The 21,106-nt window shown below is 50.3% G+C and overlaps 1 protein-coding gene and 1 long non-coding RNA gene across 5 annotated transcripts; one reads left to right on the top strand and one right to left on the bottom strand.

Moving 5' to 3' along the window:
* The first annotated feature begins 10,533 nt into the window (after window positions 1-10,533).
* On the top strand, window positions 10,534-13,422 carry LOC123653312 (ubiquitin domain-containing protein TINCR-like). Of its 4 annotated transcripts, XM_045589142.1 has the most exons (4): window positions 10,535-10,891; window positions 11,443-11,597; window positions 12,658-12,745; window positions 13,278-13,422. In XM_045589142.1, the coding sequence occupies exons 1-3, from the start codon at window positions 10,632-10,634 to the stop codon at window positions 12,711-12,713; spliced, it is 471 nt and encodes a 156-aa protein (XP_045445098.1). In that variant the 5' UTR covers window positions 10,535-10,631; the 3' UTR covers window positions 12,714-12,745; window positions 13,278-13,422. The 4 variants fall into 4 exon arrangements, 3 of the variants coding, with proteins under 3 accessions (XP_045445100.1, XP_045445099.1, XP_045445098.1); XR_006743044.1 differs by lacking the exon at window positions 11,443-11,597 and having other exon boundaries at window positions 10,539-10,891; XM_045589144.1 differs by lacking the exons at window positions 11,443-11,597; window positions 12,658-12,745; window positions 13,278-13,422 and adding an exon at window positions 12,340-12,385 and having other exon boundaries at window positions 10,534-10,891.
* A 641-nt stretch (window positions 13,423-14,063) lies between these two features.
* LOC123653314 lies at window positions 14,064-18,082 on the bottom strand. The gene is made up of 2 exons (XR_006743046.1): window positions 17,991-18,082; window positions 14,064-14,372 (listed from the first exon to the last, which is right to left on the bottom strand). It is a non-coding gene; the product is annotated as an uncharacterized LOC123653314 (long non-coding RNA).
* Window positions 18,083-21,106: the final 3,024 nt, after the last annotated feature.

Genomic DNA, 21,106 nt, shown 5'->3' with positions numbered 1-21,106 from the left:
TAGCTTTGCTGGGTAGATTATTTTTGGCTGTAGGTTCTTGCTATTCATCACCTTGAATATTTCTTGCCATCCCCGTCTGGCCTGCATGGTTTTGGCTGAGAAATCAGCTGACAATCGTATAGGTGCTCCTTTATAGGTAACTACCTGCTTAGCTCTTGCTGCTTTTAATATTCTCTCTTTGTCTTTTGCTCTTGGAATCTTAATTATGATTTGTCTTGGTGTGGTCCCCTTTGGATTACTTTTATTTGGAGTTCTGTGTGCTTCCTGGACTTGTAAGTCCAATTCTTTCACCAGGTGGGGGAAGTTTTCTGTCACTATTTCTTTCAGTATGTTTTCGATATCTTGCTCTTTCTCATCTTCTGGGACTCCCATAATTCTGATGTTGGATCGTTTGAAGTTGTCCCAGAGGTTTCTTACATCATCTTCAATTTTCTGAATTCTCTTGCCTTCTAGCTTCTGCAGAGGAGTGTCTTCTGGCTCTTTATGTTCCAAATCTTTGATTTGATTCTTGCGATCTTCTATTCTGTTTTTAGGACTCTGTATAATATTTTTTATTTCAGACAATGTATTCTTTATTTCTTGTTGATCCCTTTTCATATCCTCATAGGTCTCATTTATTTTATCGGCCTTTTCTAGGAAACTCTTGAAAAACCTTATAAGTGTGGTTTTGAACTCTATATCCAGTCGCTTTTTGTCCTCCATTTCTTTCGTTTGTGATCTATTTGGTTTAGGCATTTTCGCAGGCAGCTTTCCTGATGGGGCGGGGTTTCAGGGTGGAGCCTGCAGCTTTGGCTTCTGTCAGCCCCGCCCTATGCGGGTCCTTCAGTGCTCGCTGCCGGCGCCTCTGAGAGAAAGGTGCCCTCGATTTTCGCCTGCTGCCAAACAGTCTAGTCTCTCCCCCAATGGGCCGGAAACTGGGGTTCAGTTCAGTTGGAAGTGGAGTTGGAGGTGGCGTTCAGAGCAGTCTGGAGCCCCTGTCTCCTTCCCGTCAGGGCAATCCCGCGGCACAGCCGACCGTCCCTTCTCTGCGCGCAATGTGCGTGCCTCCGGGACCACCTTTCGCCGCTCCCCCGGGTTCCGCCTTACAACCCAGCTCCCCCTGTGTGAGCCTGGGTCCCCGGGGTCTGGCCTAGGACTGGGGTTCAGAGTGGTTGGAGCTGGGGCCCAGCACAGTCGGAGCGTTTATCTCCTTCCCGGAGTGAACGCCAGCCAGGCACTCAGCCGCCCTCCTCTCCGGCTCCGACCTCTCAGCGCACCCTGTGTCTCGGTACCTTGGGCTTTTACAGCTCCTCCGCTCTTCCTTCTGGTTATCTCCTTGCTTCTTGTTGTAGAATTTCTAGTCAGTCGACTTTCCTGTAGTTCTGGGTAATGTCCATTTTATATTTTAGTTGTATTTTATTGAAATTGTTGCGTGTGGCTGCGTCTAGGTGCCTACCCGAGCAGCCATCTTGGATTCTCCTCTGGGTTTTTTTTTGCCTTCTCTCTTTTTATGAGAAGTCGGCCGCCTTCCCTATTTTTCATTATTATTTTTTAATATATAATTTTTATTTATTTCAGAGAGGGAGGAAGAGGAATAGAGAGATAGAAACATCCATGACAAGAGAATCATTGAGCCGAAACCGGTTTGGCTCAATGGATAGAGCATCGGCTTGGGGACTGAAAGGTCCCGGGTTCGATTCCGGTCAAGGGCATGTACCTTGGTTGCAGGCATATCCCCGGTGGGGTGTGTGCAAGAGGCAGCTGATCAATGACTCTCTCTCATCGATGTTTCTAACTCTCTATCTCTCTCCCTTCCTCTCTGTACAAAATCAATAAAATATATTTAAAAAAAAAAAAAAAGAGAGAGAATCATTGATCAGCTGCCTCCTGCATTCCACCTACTAGGGCTGGAGCCTGCAACCTGGGCATGTGCCCTTAACCAGAATTGAACCTGGGACCCTTCAGTCTGCAGGTGGATGCTTTATCCACTGAGCCAAACTGGCTAGGGCTGTCTTTTATTTTTAATTTTTTTAAATGTTGATCCTCACCTGAATATTGATATTTAGAGAGAGTGGAAGGGAGGGGGAGAGACAGAGAATCATTGATGTGAGAGAGACACATGGATTGTTTGCATCCCCCATGGGCCTGGACAAGGGCCAGGGATCGAGCTTGTAACCAAGGTATGTGCCCTTGACTGGAATCAATCCTAGTCCAAAGGTGAATGCTCAATCCACCAAGCCAAGCCAGCTAGGGCTATGTCTTTTATGCGTTCAAAGTGACATCATGTCTTTTGCATATCTCTCTGTTTTTATTTATCTCTAATGACTCTTTATATATGAAGGATGCTACTTTTGAACATGTTGGCAACAAATAGCCTTGTGGTTTGTTTTTTTGTGCGTGTGTTTTTTAAATATATTTTATTGATTTTTTTTTTTTTTTTTTTTTTTTTTTTTTTTTTTTTACAGAGAGGAAAAGAGAGGGATAGAGTTAGAAACATCAGTGAGAGAGAAACATCTATCAGCTGCCTCTTGCATACCTCCTCCTGGGGATATACCTGTAACCAAGGTACATGCCCCTGACTGGAATCAAACCTGGGACCTTTCAGTCCGCAGGCCAATGCTCTATCCACTGAGCCAAACGGTTTCAGCTAGCCTTTGTTTTTAATAGAGCTAGGAATAACATAATTTACCAACAAGGACCACCATGAACCCTCATTTACCAGGTATCCTAGCAATGAATTTCTTATGAAATTTCTTTGGAGTGGGACACATAGACCTAAGAAGTAGTAGCTATGAAGAGAGCACTCTGACCTGAGACAAGGCCTCTCTTAGCTCAGGATTAATGTGTCCATCTTCTAAAATAGATTCCACATTGCCAGGGACCTTTCTAACATAAATTAGATGAGGCCACTCCCTTGTTTCAAACCCTCCCATGGCTCCCCATTGCCCTTAGAAGGAAATCCAAACTCCTCCCCATGCCCTTCTCAAAGCCGCCCTTTCCACACCACATTTTCCTTTTGGTGCTGCGCCCGTCCGGCAGAGGCCCCTGAGCTCTCCTGCTGACTCACGTCTGCTATGTTCCATTTCTGCCTGCTTCACCTTCCTGCGTGGCTTTGGGAAGCCTCTGTCTTCTCTTCTGAGAAACAGGAGAACAAAAAATGTACGGACTTCAGCCCTCGCTTGTTTGTCTCAGTGGGTAGTGCAGCAGCCTATGGATTGAAGGGTCCCTGGCTCCATTCCAGTCAAGGGCATGTACCTTGGTTGTGGGCACATCCTGAGTAGGGGGGTAGGCAGGTGGCAGCTGGTCGATGTTTCTCTCTCATTGATGTTTCTAACTCTATCCCTCTCCCTTCCTCTCTGTAAAAAAATAAAAATGAAAATCAGTAGCCAAAACCAGTTTGGCTCAGTGGATAGAGCATGGGTCTGCGGACTGAGGGGTCCCAGGTTCGATTCCGGTCAGGGGAATGTACCTTGGTTGCGGGCACATCCCCGGTGGGGTGTGTGCAGGGGGCAGCTGGTTGATGTTTCTTTCTCATTGATGTTTCTAGCTCTCTATACCTCTTCCTTCCTCTCTGTAAAAAAATCAATAAAATACATTTATAAAAATCAATAAAATATATTTTTTAAAAAAGAAAATATGGACCTGATAGCCTTGGTGACGGGGACCCAATGGATTAACTCATTGTAAAGCATGGAGGGATGTCCATTTGCTTTTTCCATAACCTTCTTAGCATCTCTTCGTGGGGGAAGGAGAGACATTGGCAAACAGCTTCCTTGGGACTCGCTTTCCTGATCAAGAGGATACAAGTCAGTTCTCTTACTGGACCAGGGAAGGCCAGCCCTTCAGGGCTCAGGGCGTGCATAGGACCAGGCAGGGATTGTAGGGAATTCGTGTCCCGTCCTCAGAGGGCCCATGGCTGACCCTTGGACTGGGGGCCCAGTAGAGCTCCAACCTCTTATATGGAAACACTCACTGACCAATTCTTTAAAAAAACAGCCCTAGCTGGTTTGGCTCAGTGGCTAGAGCGAGAACCTGCAGACTGAAGGTTCCCGGGTTCGATTCCGGTCAAGGGCACATGCCTGGGTTAAAAGTTTGATTCCCCAGTGGTGGCTGTGCAGGGGGCAACCAATCAATGAGTCTCACTCATCATTGATGTTTCTCTCTCTCTCTCTCCCTCTTCCTTTCTCTCTGAAATCAATAAAATGTAAAATAAATAAATAAATGCAACAGAAACATTGTGTGGGCCTCTGGGCTTGCAGTTTGAGGGGACAAGTCCAATAACAAACCTCTTTTGGCCCTGGCCAGTGGGTTCAGTGGTTAGAGCGTCAGCCCGTGCACCAAAGGGTTGTGGGTTCCATTCTTGGTCAAGGGCACCTACCTGGGTTGCAGGTTCATTCCTGATCTGGGTGGACACATGTTTGGGAAGTAACAAATCGATGTGTCTCTCTCACATTGATGTTTTTCTCTCTCTTTCCCCCTCCCCCTCCCTTGCTCTCACTCTAAAAATCAATGCAGGGGGGTGGGGCGGGGGACAAAATTCTTTGTGTCACAAGAGACTAAACATCTGTGACTCCAGAATTTGGCCAAATTCAGTGGCTATGTCACCCGTAGGGGCAAACGGGCACAGACCTCACCCTCCCTTCCTGCCTGCAGTATCAGGGGACACCAGCCCCACCCACACGTATTCCTTCTTCTTCAGAGGATCCATGCATTTTGGCCCTTTTTTAAAAAAAATTATATATATATATATATATATATATATATATATATATATATATATATATATATAATTGATTTTTTTACAGAGAGGAAGGGAGAGGGATAGAGAGCTAGAAACATCGATGCGAGAGAAACATCGGCCAGCTGCCTCCTGCACACCCCCTACCAGGGATGTGCCCGCAACCAATGTACATGCCCTTGACTGGAATCGAACCTGGGACCTTCCAGTCCGCAGACTGATGCTCTACCACTGAGCCAAACCGGCTTTGGCCATTCTGGACCATTTTTTTTCTTTCATTTTTTTAATTAAGGTATTATATGTATATCCAGCCCATTTAAAAATATATATATTTTTATTGATTTTTTACAGAGAGGAAAGGAGATAGATAGAGAGCTAGAAACGTCGATGAGAGAGAAACACCGACCAGCCACCTCCTGCACACCCCCCACCGGAGATGTGCCCACAACCAACATTCATGACCCTGACCAGAATCGAACCTGAGACCTTTCAGTACGCAAACCGACGCTTTACCACTGAGCCAAACCGGTTTCGGTTCTAGCCCATTTTTTTTTTTTAAACAATTAAACCCACTTTAAAAAATATATATTTTATTAATTTTTTACAGAGAGAAAGGGAGAGAGATAGAGAGCTAGAAATGTCGATGAGAGAGAAACATAGACCAGCTGCCTCTTGCACACCCCCTACTGGGGATGTGCCCGCAACCAAGGTACATGCCCTTGACCGGAATTGAACATGGGACCTTTCAGTCCGCAGACCAACGCTCTACCACTGAGCCAAACCGGTTTTGGCTCTAGCCCATTTTTACAACCTGTTCTCACTTCCCTCTGATTCTCTGAACTCCCTCAGAACCTTCCCCCTCATTCCTTTGCCCCCTAAGACACCCAGAAGTCACCTGTGTGTTGATTCGTAGGGAACCCTGAGCCCTGGATTCTAGAATGTCCATGAGGAGGGGTGAATATTCTGAGGGTCTGGAACGCCAGGCCTTCCAAGATGCCGGGAGTCCGCAGTTTCAGTGATCCTACGGTGCTGAGCCTCCCAGGTCCCACACGCAGGGATTCTCCAGCTTATCCCTGCCTTCCCGGCTCCTCCATAATTGCTCCTGACAGATAGTAGTGTTTCCGGGCGGAAACAAGATTCCTCTAATCCAGCAGGCCACGCCCAGGGCCTGCTGCGCACAGCCACCTGGCTTTCCCCAGCAGCTTAATGAGAGTCAGAATTAATTGGAACTGGCACCCGACACTCACAGGGCTCAGGGTGGCCGGCTTGGCCTCCATATGTTCCTGGGCCTCACTCTGATCTGTCCTAGACATCAACAGGTATGACACGTGAGGCCTGGAGCTTAGCCTGATAAGGGAGGTGGCTGGGGCCGTGCTGACCTGGTTCTGCAGGTAGAGCCAGCCTGCTCATCTTCCCTGGAGAGAGTGCACACCCCCGTTCTACAACTTCCCCGTCTGCCTCAGTTTCCCCCTTTGTTCCCTAAACCAGCCTCATGATTTGCTGTAAATTGCTCAGCATATGCATTGTCCTTGGGCACATGGAGACTCCCAGAGGGATATAGCTAGTTTATTATTTCAATAGCTATTATCAGAGAGATTATGCTGTTTCACACTCCAACCCTAAGATGTGAAATGGCTCTTTCCCCAAAACCCCAGCAATATGGTGAATTATCAAACTTTTTCACCTTCAGCAACCTAACAGATTGCATTTAAAAAAGGTATTTCATGCCGAGACTGGTTTTGGCTCAGTGGATATCTAGATTGTCGGCCTGCAGACTGAAGGGTCTCAGGTTCGATTCCAGTTGGGGCATGTACCTTGGTTGCGGGCACATGTATTTTATAGTAGTTTTACTTTATATCTAATTTACCATGAATGAAAACGACTTCCTGTCATGTGTTAAAAAGACACTGAATTTCTTTTTTGTTAAAAAAAAAAAAGTATTTTTATTGATTTTAGAGAGGAAGGGAAAGGGAGAGAGAGAGAGGAACATCAATGAGAGGGAATCATTGATCAGCTGCCTCCTGCACGTCTCCTACTGGGGATGGAGCCTGCAACCTGGGCATGTGCCCTTGACTGGAATCGAACCTGGGACCCTTCAGTCCGCAGGCCGATGCTCTATCCACTGAGCCAAGCTGGCTAGGGCTCATTTTACTTTTTATATAATTTCCCCCTTCCCAGAGTTGCTTTATCCCACCTCCTTAATCTATCACCAATGGATTTTATGTAACCCACCTATGTCCCTCCTTTGATTGCAATGTATAAATACAGATGTAATTTAACATTCTCCAGAGCATTATCTCAATTCATTGAGATTCTGCTTCCTGGCATATGTCGACAGTTTGGCTCAAATAAACTCACAAAAATTCTTTACAGGTTTCAATGTTTTGTTTTGTTTTTTTTTCCATTGCCAAAGCTATTTGCATTTTAAGGAAATCAGCCTTTTCTCTATCAATCTTGGAAAAGTTTTCCTAACTTTGGCTATTGACTGTCTAGTGTGTGTGTGTGAGAGAGAGAGAGAGAGTTTTTTATTTGTTTGCAGTCAGTTATTAATCTTTTCATTAAAGACTTCAGGGTTTAATGTCATGTTTTAATAAACTAGGATTATTATTTTTAATTCCCATGTTTTCTTTGAGTAGTTTATAGACCGCCCCCCCCCCCCCTTTTCTGGGAAGGGTGATCCATCTGGAATTTGCTTTTAGTCATTTTAAAGAATTTTCATCTGAAATCTCATGATTGTGTAAGAAGCTTCACAGTCAGTCAGCGGACAATAGCATGAGTGTTGAAGCCAAGTGGCTGAGATTCAAATCTTGGCTCTGCGATTTTCACTGTGTATTGTCAGGGGAGCCATGTATCCTCTCTATGCCTCAGTCTACTCATCTGTAAAATGGGAGATAATAGCATCATATGCGAATTAAGGGATGTGTCCTATTTTTTTTAAATATGTTTTTATAGATTTTAGAGAGAGAGGAAGGGAGAGAGAAACATCACTTTGTTCTTTCACTTACTTGTGCATGTATTCACTGTTGTTGTTTTTTTAATATATATATTATATATAATACATATATAATATATATATATATTTTTTTATTTTTTAATTTTATTTATTTATTTTTTTTACTGATTTTTTTACAGAGAGGAAGGGAGAGAGATAGAGAGCCAGAAACATAGATGAGAGAGAAACATCAACCAGCTGCCCCCTGCACACCCACTACCGGGGATGTGCCTGCAACCAAGGTACATGCCCCCGACTGGAATCGAACCTGGGACCCTTCAGTCCACAGACCGACGCTCTACTGAGCCAAACCGGCTTCGGCCACTGTTGTTTCTTATATGTGCCCTGACCTGGAATTGAATCCACAAGCTTGGTGTATTGGGAAGATGCTCTAACCCAGTAGTTGGCAAACTCATTAGTCAACAGAGCCAAATATCAACAGTACAACGATTGAAATTTCTATTGGGAGACAAATTTTTTAAACTTAAACTTCTCCTAATGCCAATTCTTCAAAGCATACTTGCCCAGACGGTGGTATTTTGTGGAAGAGCCACACTCATGGGGCCAAAGAGCCGCATGTGGCTCGCGAGCTGTGGTTTGCCGACCACTGCTCTAACCAAATGAGCAACCAGCCAGGCCAAACTGCACTTTTTTCTGAATATCCTCTTATTGATTTATTTACAGAGAGGAAGGGAGAGAGATAGAGAGTCAGAAACATCGATGAGAGAGAGTCATCGATCAGCTGCCTCTTGAACCAAGGTACATGCCCTTGACCGGAATCAAACCCAGGACCTTTCAGTCCCCAAGCCGACGCTCTATCCACTGAGCCAAACCGGTTTCGGCTGAATATCCTCTTGAAACCAGACAACCCATGGGTCCGGGCCGCCTGTCACTTGAGCCATTTCAGCAGAGACAGGGCTGCATCATATATGAGCGTTTATTCCGGTGCCACCAGCAGCACAGGAGAGCAGCAGGCCACCCACAAAACTCTGCTCTGCAAACCCGCACAGACCAGCTGCTTATCAGGTGGGAATAAGATTACTGGGAAAGCAGGGATTACAGGCATGGGGAGGTAGGCTATTCGGGCTGGGGCGGGACTCCATTTTTTTTGGGGGGGAAAGGTTGTTAATTTTTTCATGATAATAGGCAGTTCTTGACTGAGAATGGACCACATTCCAAGGTTGAGTCCCTGGTCCTGGGTGAGGCTACTTTCCCAGCCAAGTTTGAATGTCCTTTCTTGAACCAGAACAAGGCAATCATGGTTAACAGAGCATGGTTACTATTTCCCATAACCACAGCTAGTCCCCAATATTCTATTTTTGCCCCTAACACTCTCAGCACAGACAATTGTGACTGTGCTTCAGTAACATTTCTCAGTGCTCTACCTCAGTCATTTCATCCTCATAACAACCCCAGCGGATAGATGGGGACGTGGAGGCCCAGGGTCTCTAAGTTCCTTCCTGGGGATCTTTCCTTCCTGGGTCGGCTTAGAGCCCACACTCTGTCCACTTCCTGTTCTGGCCTCAGCCTCCAGCTCGCCCTCCCCCCTGCCACTGCTGGAGGAGGAGTTCCCAGTGGGCTTCATCTTAACTGGCTTCTAAGTACAGACTGAATCATGGAGGCCAAGCCAGCATCCCGGATTCCCAGAACTGGTCAGTCCTGTCCTGGCGGGTAAGACAGGGGCAGGGGCGGACTGCAGGCAATCAGGGAAGGCTTTGGGAAGAGGGTGCTCTGGGAAGAGGTGTGACTGGAGAGGGGAGAGGAGCCCGAGAAAGGGGTAGCCAAGGTGGGGGGACATGGCATTGGGATAGATGAGCCTCCTGTGGCTGCCACTGACCACAAATCTTTCCTCCTGCTTTCCCCCCCACGAGGCACACACTCAACTATAAAGTTGGTGATGGATTGTGGGAAGGTGTCTCCTTAGTGGGAATGTTGAACTCCTATTCATCTGCCAAAGCCCTAGCTCCAATGCCTACCAGTCTGGGAGGCCATGCCCACATACTGGCCTTTCCCAGTCTGGGTTCTCTCTTCCTACTTGAGCCCTGACCTCATAGGCCTGGGAGTGTCTGTGTCCAACTCTGTATCCCTCACCCTCAACTGGGAGACCCTTCAGGGCAGGGCCCTCGGTTGTGATGTCTCTGGTGCTTGGCATTGCCCAGCCCAGCACAGAGAAGATGCTTGCTGAGTGTGTCTTGAAGGAAATAAGGAAATAAATGAGTAAGCGATGAATGGAATTCTCAGTCACTTGTTTCCCTCTGCCCAGGGCCCTCCAGTGTTCCCCCCACCCTCAGGGTAAAAGCCCAAGTTCTCCCCAAGGCCCAGGTGGCTCTGTAAGACCTGCCCCTCATCACCTCCCTGACCTCACCTCTTCCCTCTCTCCCCCTTGCTCCCTCCCTCTGCTCAGCCACCAGAGCCCCTATCTGTTCCTCTAACCACCAGGCATGACCCTGCCCAGGGCCTTTGCATCCCGCTGCCTCCTCTGTCTGGTCTGCAGCACTCTGATCCTTTGCATGACTGACTCACTGCTCTCACCTTCAGAAGTCAATTCAAATGCCACCTCCTCAGAGAGATCTCTCTTAACCCAGATCTCTAGGAGAATCACCAACCTCGCTTCCCTTCCTTCTTTTCCCCTCCCTAGCCCTTCCCAGGATAGGGTGCATTGTGTATCGAAGTATTTATATTGAAGATGGGTTCCTCATCGTGGGGTTTGGTCTCAGGTGTCCCGGGTGCACAAAAAGGGGTCTGCGGAGGGGGCGAGGGCCCTGGGTCTGCCCCGCCCTCCAGGGCCCTCCCTCGGGCACAGCGGGCGGGGCCGGCGGGCGGGGCCGGCGGGGGCGGGCTGCCAGTCCAGTCGGGCGGGTGCACTGGGCACGCGGGGCCGGGGCCGGGGCCGGGGCCGGGCGGGAGCGCCCGGCGGGCGCCATGGAGGGGCTTCGGCGGGGCCTGTCGCGCTGGAAGCGCTACCACATCAAAGTGCACCTGGCGGACGAGGCGCTGCTGCTGCCGCTCACCGTGCGGCCGCGCGACACGCTCAGCGACCTGCGCGCCCAGCTGGTGGGCCAGGGCGTGAGCTCCTGGAAGCGCACCTTCTACTACAACGCGCGGCCGCTGGACGACCACCAGACGGTGCGCGACGTGCGCCTGCAGGACGGCTCGGTGCTGCTGCTCGTCAGCGACCCCAGGTGGCGGCCCGGAGGGCGGGCGGGCGGGGGTCCCGGGTGGGAGCGGCCTGGCTGGGAGAGGAAGGCAGGCAGGGGGCCGGAGGGCTGGTGGGGTGGGGGATGGGGATGCGGCAGGGCTGGGGGAGAAGAGTGCGGGTAGGAGGGACCTGGGCGGGCGGGTAGACTAAGGTCCTTCCCCACCCCTGGGACGCTTTCTCCCCCGGCCCCAGCTCTGCCCTGATGGGCACCGGCTGTAACAGGAATGGAGAGATGCCAGGAGGGCAGCTGGATGCCTCTGCCTGCTTCCCTCTTTTCTCTCTCGCTGTCTCTGGCCTCCCTTCCCTTTCTTTGTCTCCCCTCTCTCCCTCTCTCCGCAGTGCTGTCCTATTTATTCCACTCCCTATCATTCTTTCTGCCTCCCTATGGCTCGGCCCATTTCTGTCTGCCCATTCTGTCTCTGCTCTTTTCTCTGTCTCTTCCCCTCTGTCTCTCTCGGTGCATTTCTGTCTCTATTTGGCTCTGTCACTGTCTTTCTGAGTCTCTGGTCCTTCCCTCTTTATCCATCTCTCCAGTACACCTGCCAACCCATATTCCCATCCTGACACTGGCTGCCTGCACTCTGCCCTGGCCATCTGGAGTCCTGGCCAGGGTGACCCACAGGGGTCTGCAGAGAAGGGCTTCTGGGCCGCGGGGAGAGCACACACGGAGGCCTGGGGCTGTGCTCAAGGTGTGTGTGTGGGGAGGAAGGATCTTAGGGGCAGGGGGAGACGATGGGATGGTGACGGATGGGGTTTGGGGTCTTGCGCTGGGAGAGGGTGTTCCTGGCAGTGCACCTTCTACAAGGTCTGGAAACTGGACAAGCCCAGACATCACACACCGTAATCATCGTTCAATACACAATAAGCAGTTATTGAGTGTCTACTGTGTGCCAGGCCATGTGCTGGGCCCTGGAACCCAGTGGGGACTCAGACTAGGCCTGCCCTCACTGAACAGACATGAAACCAAATAAACATATGATTAATGTCAGGTTGGAATGTTTTACACCTTCCTCCTTCCCTCCCTCAGCTCCTTCAGGTCTTTGTTCAGATATAGACATCCTGGCAGAGATACACACACACACACACACACACACACACACACACACACACACACGCACATACACACACACACGCACACGCACATACACACACACACACACGCACGCACACAGGTACATATATATAATTCAGAGAGGAAGGGAGAGGGAGAGAAAGATAAACATCAATGATGAGAGAGAATCACTGACCGCTGCCTCTTACACTCCCCTTTACTGGGGTTCGCAACCCTGGCATGTGCCCTGACCGTGAACTTCTGGTTCATGGGTCAATGCTCAACCACTGGGCCACACCAGCCAGGCCCCATCCCTGCTTTTATCTTTCTCTCACTTCTCTATATTTTTCAATTGTTTTTTACCTCATGTCCCCCAGCAGACTGTAAACTTCATGAGGGCATTGTTGTTCATCCTATTCACTGTTGTGTTCACAGTTCAGTGCCTGCACATAGTAGGTGCTCAATAAATATTTGTGGAAGGTATTGTCTGGGGGTGAGGAAAGGGCTGCTCAGAACATTTTCCTGGAGCCCTAGCAGTTCCAGTGGATGTGAAGGAGAAGGTCTCTGACGTGGGGGTAAGTCCTGGCAGGTGTGGGAAGATGCATCAGCCAGAGACTGAGCAGATAGGTGAGCCTTTGAGAGCCGAGGTGAGGACTGTGTTTGGCCACAATCTGTGTCTTTCTGTCGCCCTCCTGCAGGTAGCCCGGGTTGGAGGAGGTGGAGCCATGACCGAGGGGCCGAAGATGCTGGCTGAAGGAGCAGGCTGGGTGGGGGACACTTCGGGAGGTAAGTCATTCCAGGGACCTTACCTATTGTGAGGACCACAGTTGGGGGAAATGAGGCCCAGAGAGGAGAAGGGACTCACCTCTTTTGAGTGTCACCACCTCCCTCCCCCACCCGACTCGAAACCCCTGCATTGGGCAAAGACACTGTCCTTCCTTCTCACTCATCTTTAGACCAACCGCGCTGCCCCGAACAGGAATGATGTTCCCAGACTTGCTGTGTGGCCTTGGGTGAATGACTGCCTCTCTGGGCCGTTACCTGCCTCCTCACCTTGTCCTCTTGGCCTGAATTCCTGTGGCTCCCCCCAGCCAGGCCCCTCTAGGAATGGCTGGCTCCCTGTGGCCACAGGGCCTCCTGTCCCTCTGGGGGCACCAGCACGTGGGGAAGGAGGGAATGGCTGCAGGCGTTGCTGTCCACACCCGTCGGCAGGGGATGTCAGGGAAAGGGAAGAGACAAACCTGGCCAGAGAGCTGGTGTTTCATGCTCCCAAAGGCCTGAAGTGAGATTGGCTTATCCGCCCCTCCTGCTCTTCTAGGTTCTGGGCTCCGAGGGTGGACAGGGCAACACTGCCCTGACCAGCTGATGCCCACTGCTGGGGACACTCCTGATGGAGCTCCACTCCCTGACTCTGAACTAGGACATTGTCACCCCAGCTCAGCCAATCAGCTCAGCCCATCAGCTCAGCCCATCAGGTTTACTGTGTGACCCTGAGGCCCTGCTGCAGGAACCACGGTGCCAGTGTGGGCAGCCAAGGGATATCACATGAAGAGAAGCACAGAGGGGAGAGGAGAGGAAAGAGGCAGCACCACTCCCACCTCGTACATTCTCGTGGCCACACTTTGCCCAGAGGCACCTTCCACAGCCCTCTCTGTGGCTCCAGCCCACCTAGAACTCCAGCCTCCTGCAGGAAGTCTCAGAAGCCCTCCTGCCCAGCCAGAGAGCACCGCATCCTCTTGTGGGTCCCACAAGCCCCTCTACTGTGATCAGCCTTGGCTGTGGGGAACAGCCAGTCGCTCAGGAAATCTCAAATGACTGAAGGTGGAGACTGGGGGACCCAGCCCTCTCCCAGTTCTCGTGTCGTTCTGTGCTCTATCCTTTTCCCCAAATACCTCCTCTCATTGCATCTGTGCCCCTTCCTTTGGAGTGCCCTCCCTTAATGCCTTGCCCCTGTTTGCTGCATGGGGTTTCCTGGTTGGGTCTGAAGGGCTCTGGCAGAGATCTGGGGGCCTCTGTGCCTGGTAGAGCATTGAGGCTTGGGTGGTAATCTTTTTTTTCCTTCCATTCCACTCATTTTTATTGTGACGATAAAGCACGTTTTTGGGAGACCCCAAATGCCGAAAACAACTCCTTAAAGTTGGCTGCAGCCGCTCACCCTGCTTTCCACTCCGAGCCTTGTGCCATGGGTGGTAATTTTGAGGACATTCCAGGCAGTGTGTTATGGGAATTCTGGGTACAAGACCCCCCAGATCGAACGCGGAGCCTTGGTTGGATCTCTAACCTGCAGCCGCGTGGAGTCTGGTCCTTTGCGCAGACCTGGAGGCTGATTGGGGGTGGAGGGTCCGGCCGTGTGCGTGTGGTGTGGCGTTCACGCTTCAGCTGCTGGCCTGGCGCCGGGAAGAGGCACGGGAGCCTGGGAAGAAATAATGTTTTAATTAAGAAAGAGTCATGTTGGCCACAAGGCCCCGAGCGGAGACAGGTGGATAAGAAATCATGGCTGTGGGGACAGTGCGCTCAGACCACGTTTGCCTGTTGCAGGGCGGGCACCAGGCCTGCAGGCACGTCACCTGGGAGGTGCAGTGCTGTGACCCAGGTTGTCCCTCAGAGGTGGTTTCCAAGCACCCAGTGGGTGTGCAGTGGGGGAGGCAGCCAGGCTTGGGCTTCTCTCCCTGGGTCACATGCATGGGCCTGTTGGGGCCCAGGGAACCCTCCGTCCAGGGCCCAGCAGAGAGGTAGGGCTTTTTAATAATCATCCCAGCTCAGTCCCTCCCTGCTAGGGTCTGAACCATGTACTTATGGGGCCAACCATGATGTTTAACCGCGGTGGTGGCTGTAATTACGGCCCATTTTACAGAGGGGGTGTCTGAAGTCACCACCCTCCCCTCCAGGCTGCTGCTCCAGCAGCCCCTGAACTGAGGGGTCCTCAGCCCAAGCGGGGGTCCCTGGTGAGGATGGGGGAGAGTTTCCTGTGTGCATATGGGATGGGGGTGGGGAAAAGCACTTTGGGGGAATTTTCATGGTTAACAAACACCATGCAAATTTAATGTAAGTGACATGCAAATCACCACCCATATTTTAAGCCTGGACAGCTCTGGCACGTTGTGAAATAATAATGTTGGACCTGTCCCTTGGTGCAGGTCTGGAGGCGAGATACAAAGCCTTCTCCTTCTTTCCTCCTCCCTTTCCCTTTTCTTTCCTCCCCTTACCTTTTCTTCCTTTCTTTCCTCCCCTCCCTCTCCTTCTCTCCCTCCTTCCCCTCCTTCACATTATTTGTTGAAGACCCCTCCCCCCCAGTCCTGAGATGAACACAAACAGCAAAAGTGGCTTCTGGTGTTACTATTTTCCAGATGGGGAAACTGAGGCACAGGCCTGGCCTGAGGTCCCAAAGCCATGTTGTGGAGAGTGTTCCCATCAAGTGTTCTTATTGGCCAAAGTGGGGGGAACCTATGACCCAAGGAGAAGAGCTGACAGTGGCAGGACAGGCTCACGGGTTTCTCGGTCTTAAATGGCAGGCTGCTAAGCCTGGATCTGAAGTCTCGCACTGACTTGCCCATTCCTCCAGTCCTTCTTTCTCCTCCCGCTCCATCTTCATATTCCTTGAATTCTGGACACAACCCCTCTGCTCCATTTGCATGTCTTACCGTCTTTGGCAAGCTTCTACTTATCCTTTAAAAGCCCAGCTCCAATGCCCCTTCTTCATGAAGCCGTTTCTGATCCTCTGAGAAGAGCCTCTATTCCCCTCTGGGCTTCTGTGGCCCCTGGTCTCTTTCTGGTCCGGCCATGACCACCGGAGCCAGCAGTGTCACTGAACACCCTGACAGCTCAGCCCTGGCCTGGAAATGCCACACTTCCAGTCCTTTGCAAGTTCTCTTCCCAGAATGCCCTTTTCAGTCTTTTGCACCTGGCACACCCCTAAATTTTCAATGCCCACCACGAATGTGCCACCTCCATGTGGGCTCTGCCGCTCTCTCCCAGACCACACCTGGGTCCTGCAGCCTCCGGCCCTCTTTCCGGCCCACGCCTGCCCCTTGGAACCGGGAGGTCTGGGGAGCTGCCTCTGGGGACCTGGGGTCACCCAGGTTGGGACTGGGTACAGAGCGACTGGCTGTGTGGAATGTGTACTGATGAAAGATTAAGTGTTCGAAAACAAAATCAAATTCAAACCTCATAGCCAGCGCTTCCTTTACCCTTTCCTCTTGCTCTCGTCCAGGCCTTTGCATAAGCTGTGTCCTGTGCCAGGAATGCCTTTCCCCTTGAATCCTCTTCTGGGGGACCCTAAGCCAAGCACCTCCCCTCTCTGGGCTGAGAAACTGGGGAGCCCGCCCCCCACCCCAGGGCCTTTCAGGCTCCTTGGCTCCACCCCAGGAGCAAGTCTGGGCTGTGAGGAGTTTCGGGTGAGACTTGGCAGCCACTTCCCTCTCTGGGCCCACGGCGGCGTCCCAGGGAGGAGCCACCTCCTGCCTCAGCTGCCCACCCGGTCTGCGCTCTCAGAATGTCAAGGGGCATTTTCCTGGGCAAGTAAATCCAGACAATTCCCAGAGGAGGCACCTGTGGCTTCGCTAGAAACTACATTTACCCGACCTCCCGCTTCAGTCCTGTTATCTCTCTCTACTTGAACTCAGTTAAAAGAACCCCCTTTTTTCCTGATGCCCTGCATGTGACTTCGGGCATTTTCAAAAGCTGCTGGGGCCATGCAATTTGAATTACTTGAATGAGCACCACCAGTTTACACGGATGGCGTGGTGGTCAGGACACCCAGCCGTGGGCCCTCCTGGGCTACAGAGTCGGGGCCGCTCCTGGTACCCCAGTCACAGACTTCCTCTGATGACCTTGGGTGGTTTTTGTCCCTCTCTGGGCCTCAGTTTCCCCACCACCAGAGGAGGATGGTGTTAGGGTGGCGGGGCCAGGAGCTACTCTCATGGCATAGGCTGTTGGCAGAGAGAGCCTGACTCATCCCCGTGTCCAAATGCGTTTGAAAGAATCCTCCAAGGGGAAAACAGTTGTAAGAAAAAAACAAAAAAAAGTCACAGAGCTGACCACCCAGCCTGCCATCTGACTCACCTCGGAGGAAACAGCCCCCCTGCCATCCCCTGCAGCATCCGGGAAACTTGCCTGTCTCTTCCCACTGTGGCCCGGCCCATCCCCTGCGTCCTCCCTGTGCGGGGCTCAGGCCTGGCCTGAGGAAGCACTGACCTCAGCCTTCTGTTCTAAGCTCCAGACCCACCAGACCCCTGGCTGGGGTCCCACTCTTCCTGGCTCCAGGCACTTGCATGTGCTGTTTCTAAGTGTGGAGTTCCCTCTCCTCACCCCTCATCTTTCACGCTCCCACTTGCAGGTTCATTGTCATTTCCTTGGGGAGGCCCTGAACAAGTCTCCCGTTTTGCATACTCACAACATCCTGTTCTTTTCCTTTGTGGCATTAGTTATTTAGGTTGTTATTCATTCAATGTATGTTTTTCTCTGCTAGCCTGTGGGCATGGTGAAGGCTGGGAAGGGGTCTCAGCTGGTCACCACTGGGTCACACGGCATTTAATAACACAGTATGCTATCAACAATAAAATATACATATAGAAAAGAAGCCAGTAAGGCCTGGGGGCCGGGGACATCCTCCCTTCTCAGGCCATGAGGGCCTCCGGCCCCCGTTCCCGTCACCATGCTGCGTGCTCAGGCGGCTCCGGGCACGGGGCTCGGATTGGGATTCCAGGCACTCTGGCTCCTGCCATGGCGATGAATGGGAAAAACTCAGAATTAATTACTGGCTGCTCCTCTGGCCTGATGTGGACAGATACAGAGTGTCCTTGCTGCTGTGTCTGCCCACCACCTCTCAAGAGTTAATTAGAGGCTGGGAAGTGGCCGGCTCAGGGGAAGGTCCCAGAAGGCGCTGCTGCCAGAGAGAGCTGGGTGCACAGCCTAGCTTTGCTGGGCCACTTCCTGCAATTCACTTCTCCTCTCCGAGCCTCCGTTTTCTCATCTGGAAAAGGGAAAGAGAAAACACCCTTGTCTGTTGGGATGAGTTTCTTGGGAGAATCACCTGGAGCTGGTAGAGTGTGGTGTGCAGTAGGTATCCGATGGATGCTGCAGAAATGGCAAGTTTTCTATGCAGGCTTAATTCTTCCTCTACTGCAAAGACAGGAGAATGAAGTGAGGGTTAGGGGCAGCATCCTTACTCAGAGGTAGATCTGTTTCCCTCACCCAGAGAGATAGCACATGGCAAACACAGGTCTGTTTGTAAAAACTGACCTAAGACAAAAACCACAAAGGACCAACAGTTTGTCCAAACTAGTTCCTTTTCCCTCACATTTCAGATAGCCTGACCCCACTGCAAGGGTACAGTGCCCTCTGGTGGGCAGTACGAAGGTGGCATGAATACAAATGTCATCAAGTCCACCTTGCACTGAGTGGTAGAAAGATCATGGAATCCATGAATGTAATTTAAAACTTTCTGGTACTGCCCTAACCAGTTTGGCTCAGTGGATAGAGCGTCAGCCTGCGAACTGAAGGGTCCCAGCTTCAGTTCTGGTCAAGGGCATGTACCTTGGTTTCGGGCACATCCCCAGTGCAGGAGGGAGTGTGCAGGAGGCAGCTGTTCAATGTTTCTGGCTCTCTATCCTCCCTTCCTCTTTGTAAAAAATCAATAAAATATATTTTAAAAAATTTCTGGTACCACTAGAAAAAAGTAAATGTAAGCAGATAGATTTTATTTAAATATTAAAATATTATGATTCAATACATTAAAAGTATTTTGTCACGCAACCAATATAAAAATTTTATAATAAGCTATCTTACATTCTTTTTTTTCATACCAAGTTTTTAGAACCTGGTGTGTATTTTATACTCACAGAACATCTCAATTTGAACTAGTAACATTTTAATTTTATTATTTAAAATTATTTTTATTGAAGGAGAGAAAAACATCGATGAGAGAGAATCATCAATAGGCTCCCTTCTACACACCCCCATTGGGGAGTGAGCCTACAATTTGTGCATGTGTCCAGGTAGGTAATTGAATCATTGAGCTCCTGGTTCATAGGTTGACATTCAACCATTGAGCCATGCTAGCTGGGCTATTCTTCTTTCAAGAGAATGAGGACTTTTTTTGCCATTGATTTTTAGGGAGTAGAAGGGGTAAAGGGAGAGAGAGGAACACTGATATGAGACACATAGATTGGTTGCCGCTCACACTCTTCCCAACTGGGGGTGTGTGTGTGTGTGTGTCAGGGATTGAACCTGCAACCCACTGAGCTATGCTGGCCAGGGCTGAAGTAGTAACATTTATTTATATATATTTTAAATATATTTTTATTTTGCTTATTTAAATATATTTTATTGATTTTTTACAGAGAGGAAGAGAGAAGGATAGAGAGCTAGGAACATAGATGAGAAACATCAACCAGCTGCCCCCTGCACACCCCCTACCGGGGATGTGCCTGCAACCAAGGTACATGCCCTTGACCGGAATCGAACCTGGGACCATTCAGTCCGAGACCGACGCTCCATCCACTGAGCCAAACTGGTTTTGGTTAAATATATTTTTATTGATTTCAGAGAGGGAAGGAGAGGTAGAGAGAGATAGAAACATCAATGGTGAGAGATAATCATTGATTGGCCACCTCCTGCATGCCCCACACTGGGGATCAACCCTGCAACCTCAGCATGTGACCTTGACCAGAATTGAACTAGGCCGATGCTCTATCCACTGGACAAAACCAGTTGGGACTGAACTAGTAATGCCAGGGGCTCCCATATTAGACAGTATAGAATTAGGGTATACGATTAAGCTCTTACCTGGACCATGCAGTCCCCTCTGCCCTGGTCCCCCAACCCTCATCGTTCAGTCTGTCCTCCCCTCAAAAGCCACTAGATAGCATCTGTGAGCCCCCGAGTCCCACCCCTCCTCTGTTCACAGCCCACCTTGGATCTCATTGCCTTTGGGAGCAGAGAGGACGACTAGGGCTTTTACCCTGAATGAGATAGGAGCCCAGGTGAGTCATGATGGTGAAAGTGTTCCAGGCAGAGGGAACAGCCAGTGCAAAGACCCTGAGGCAGGACGGTGCCTGGCCTGTTAAGAGGAACAGCCAGGAGGCCACTCATGTGACTGCAGCAGAGTGAGCATGGGAGAGAGAGAGGGCAGGGAGAGGAAGGGAGCATGTCCTGAAAGGCTGTTCGGGGCGGGGGGCAGTGGCGTGGGGGGGACTTGGGCTTTTCTTGCTAGATGGATGGTAGGTAGTGGGTTTAGCAAGAACAAAGGCTCTGAGAGGTTGAGAGTCTGGTTGCATTGTTTCTGAATTCAGGACGGGCAATAACCCCACCTCAGTGGAGTCAAGGGTTCCAAACCTGCCTCTCCCTCCCCTTAGCCCAGTGACTTAAGGCCAATGACTTGCCCTTCTGGGCCTGTTTCCCATCCATTAAGTGGGTCCAATAATGGACCATCCTCTACAGTGTTGAGGCTGTGGATGAAAGAGGGGCTGCTTACTAAATCTGACACGGTCAGGGGAGGCCTACATGGAGGGTCTTACAAACTCAGAGACTGAAAATAACCACATAGAATGGTCTAAACATCAAAATGTCTAACTAAAAGCGGGTTGTGCTGGTAGTTAAGGCTTAGGACTGTGGCTTCCTTGACCAAAGACAGTCTTTTATTTATTTATTTAATATATTTTATTGATTTTTTACAGAGAGGAAGAGAGAGGATAATCAGAAACATCAATGAGACCGATCAGGTGCCTCCTGCACATCCCCCACTGGGGATGTGCCCGCGATCAAGGTACAAGTCCTTGACCGGACTCGAACCTGGGACTCTTCAGTCCGCAGGCTGATGCTCCATCCGCTGAGCCAAACCAGTCTCGGCCAAGGACAGTCTTTATGATGTGAGTCTGTCTGTTGTCTTTTTGCATCCAAGAAAACATACCTTTGGAATGTTAGAGTCATCTTTCCCAGAGCCCCCAGGGCACACACACATCAGAGCTTGAGATTATAGCACTCATCTTGGTCATCTTGTTCTCCAAATACCATCTCCATGTGCTGTGAGTGCTCATCGTTAACTATCCTGGACCCACCAATATGAAAGAACTGTGTGTCTCTTCCTTTCACTCTTTATCCAGATTCTCAGAGATTTTCCTACTTTGCTTTCCCTGCCTCCCTAATCGT

This window comes from Pipistrellus kuhlii, unplaced genomic scaffold, assembly GCF_014108245.1.
Source record: "Pipistrellus kuhlii isolate mPipKuh1 unplaced genomic scaffold, mPipKuh1.p scaffold_m20_p_30, whole genome shotgun sequence".
Lineage (NCBI taxonomy): Eukaryota > Metazoa > Chordata > Mammalia > Chiroptera > Vespertilionidae > Pipistrellus > Pipistrellus kuhlii.
Note: the sequence above shows the minus strand (reverse complement) of the source record. Positions and strands in the feature narration are given on the sequence as shown.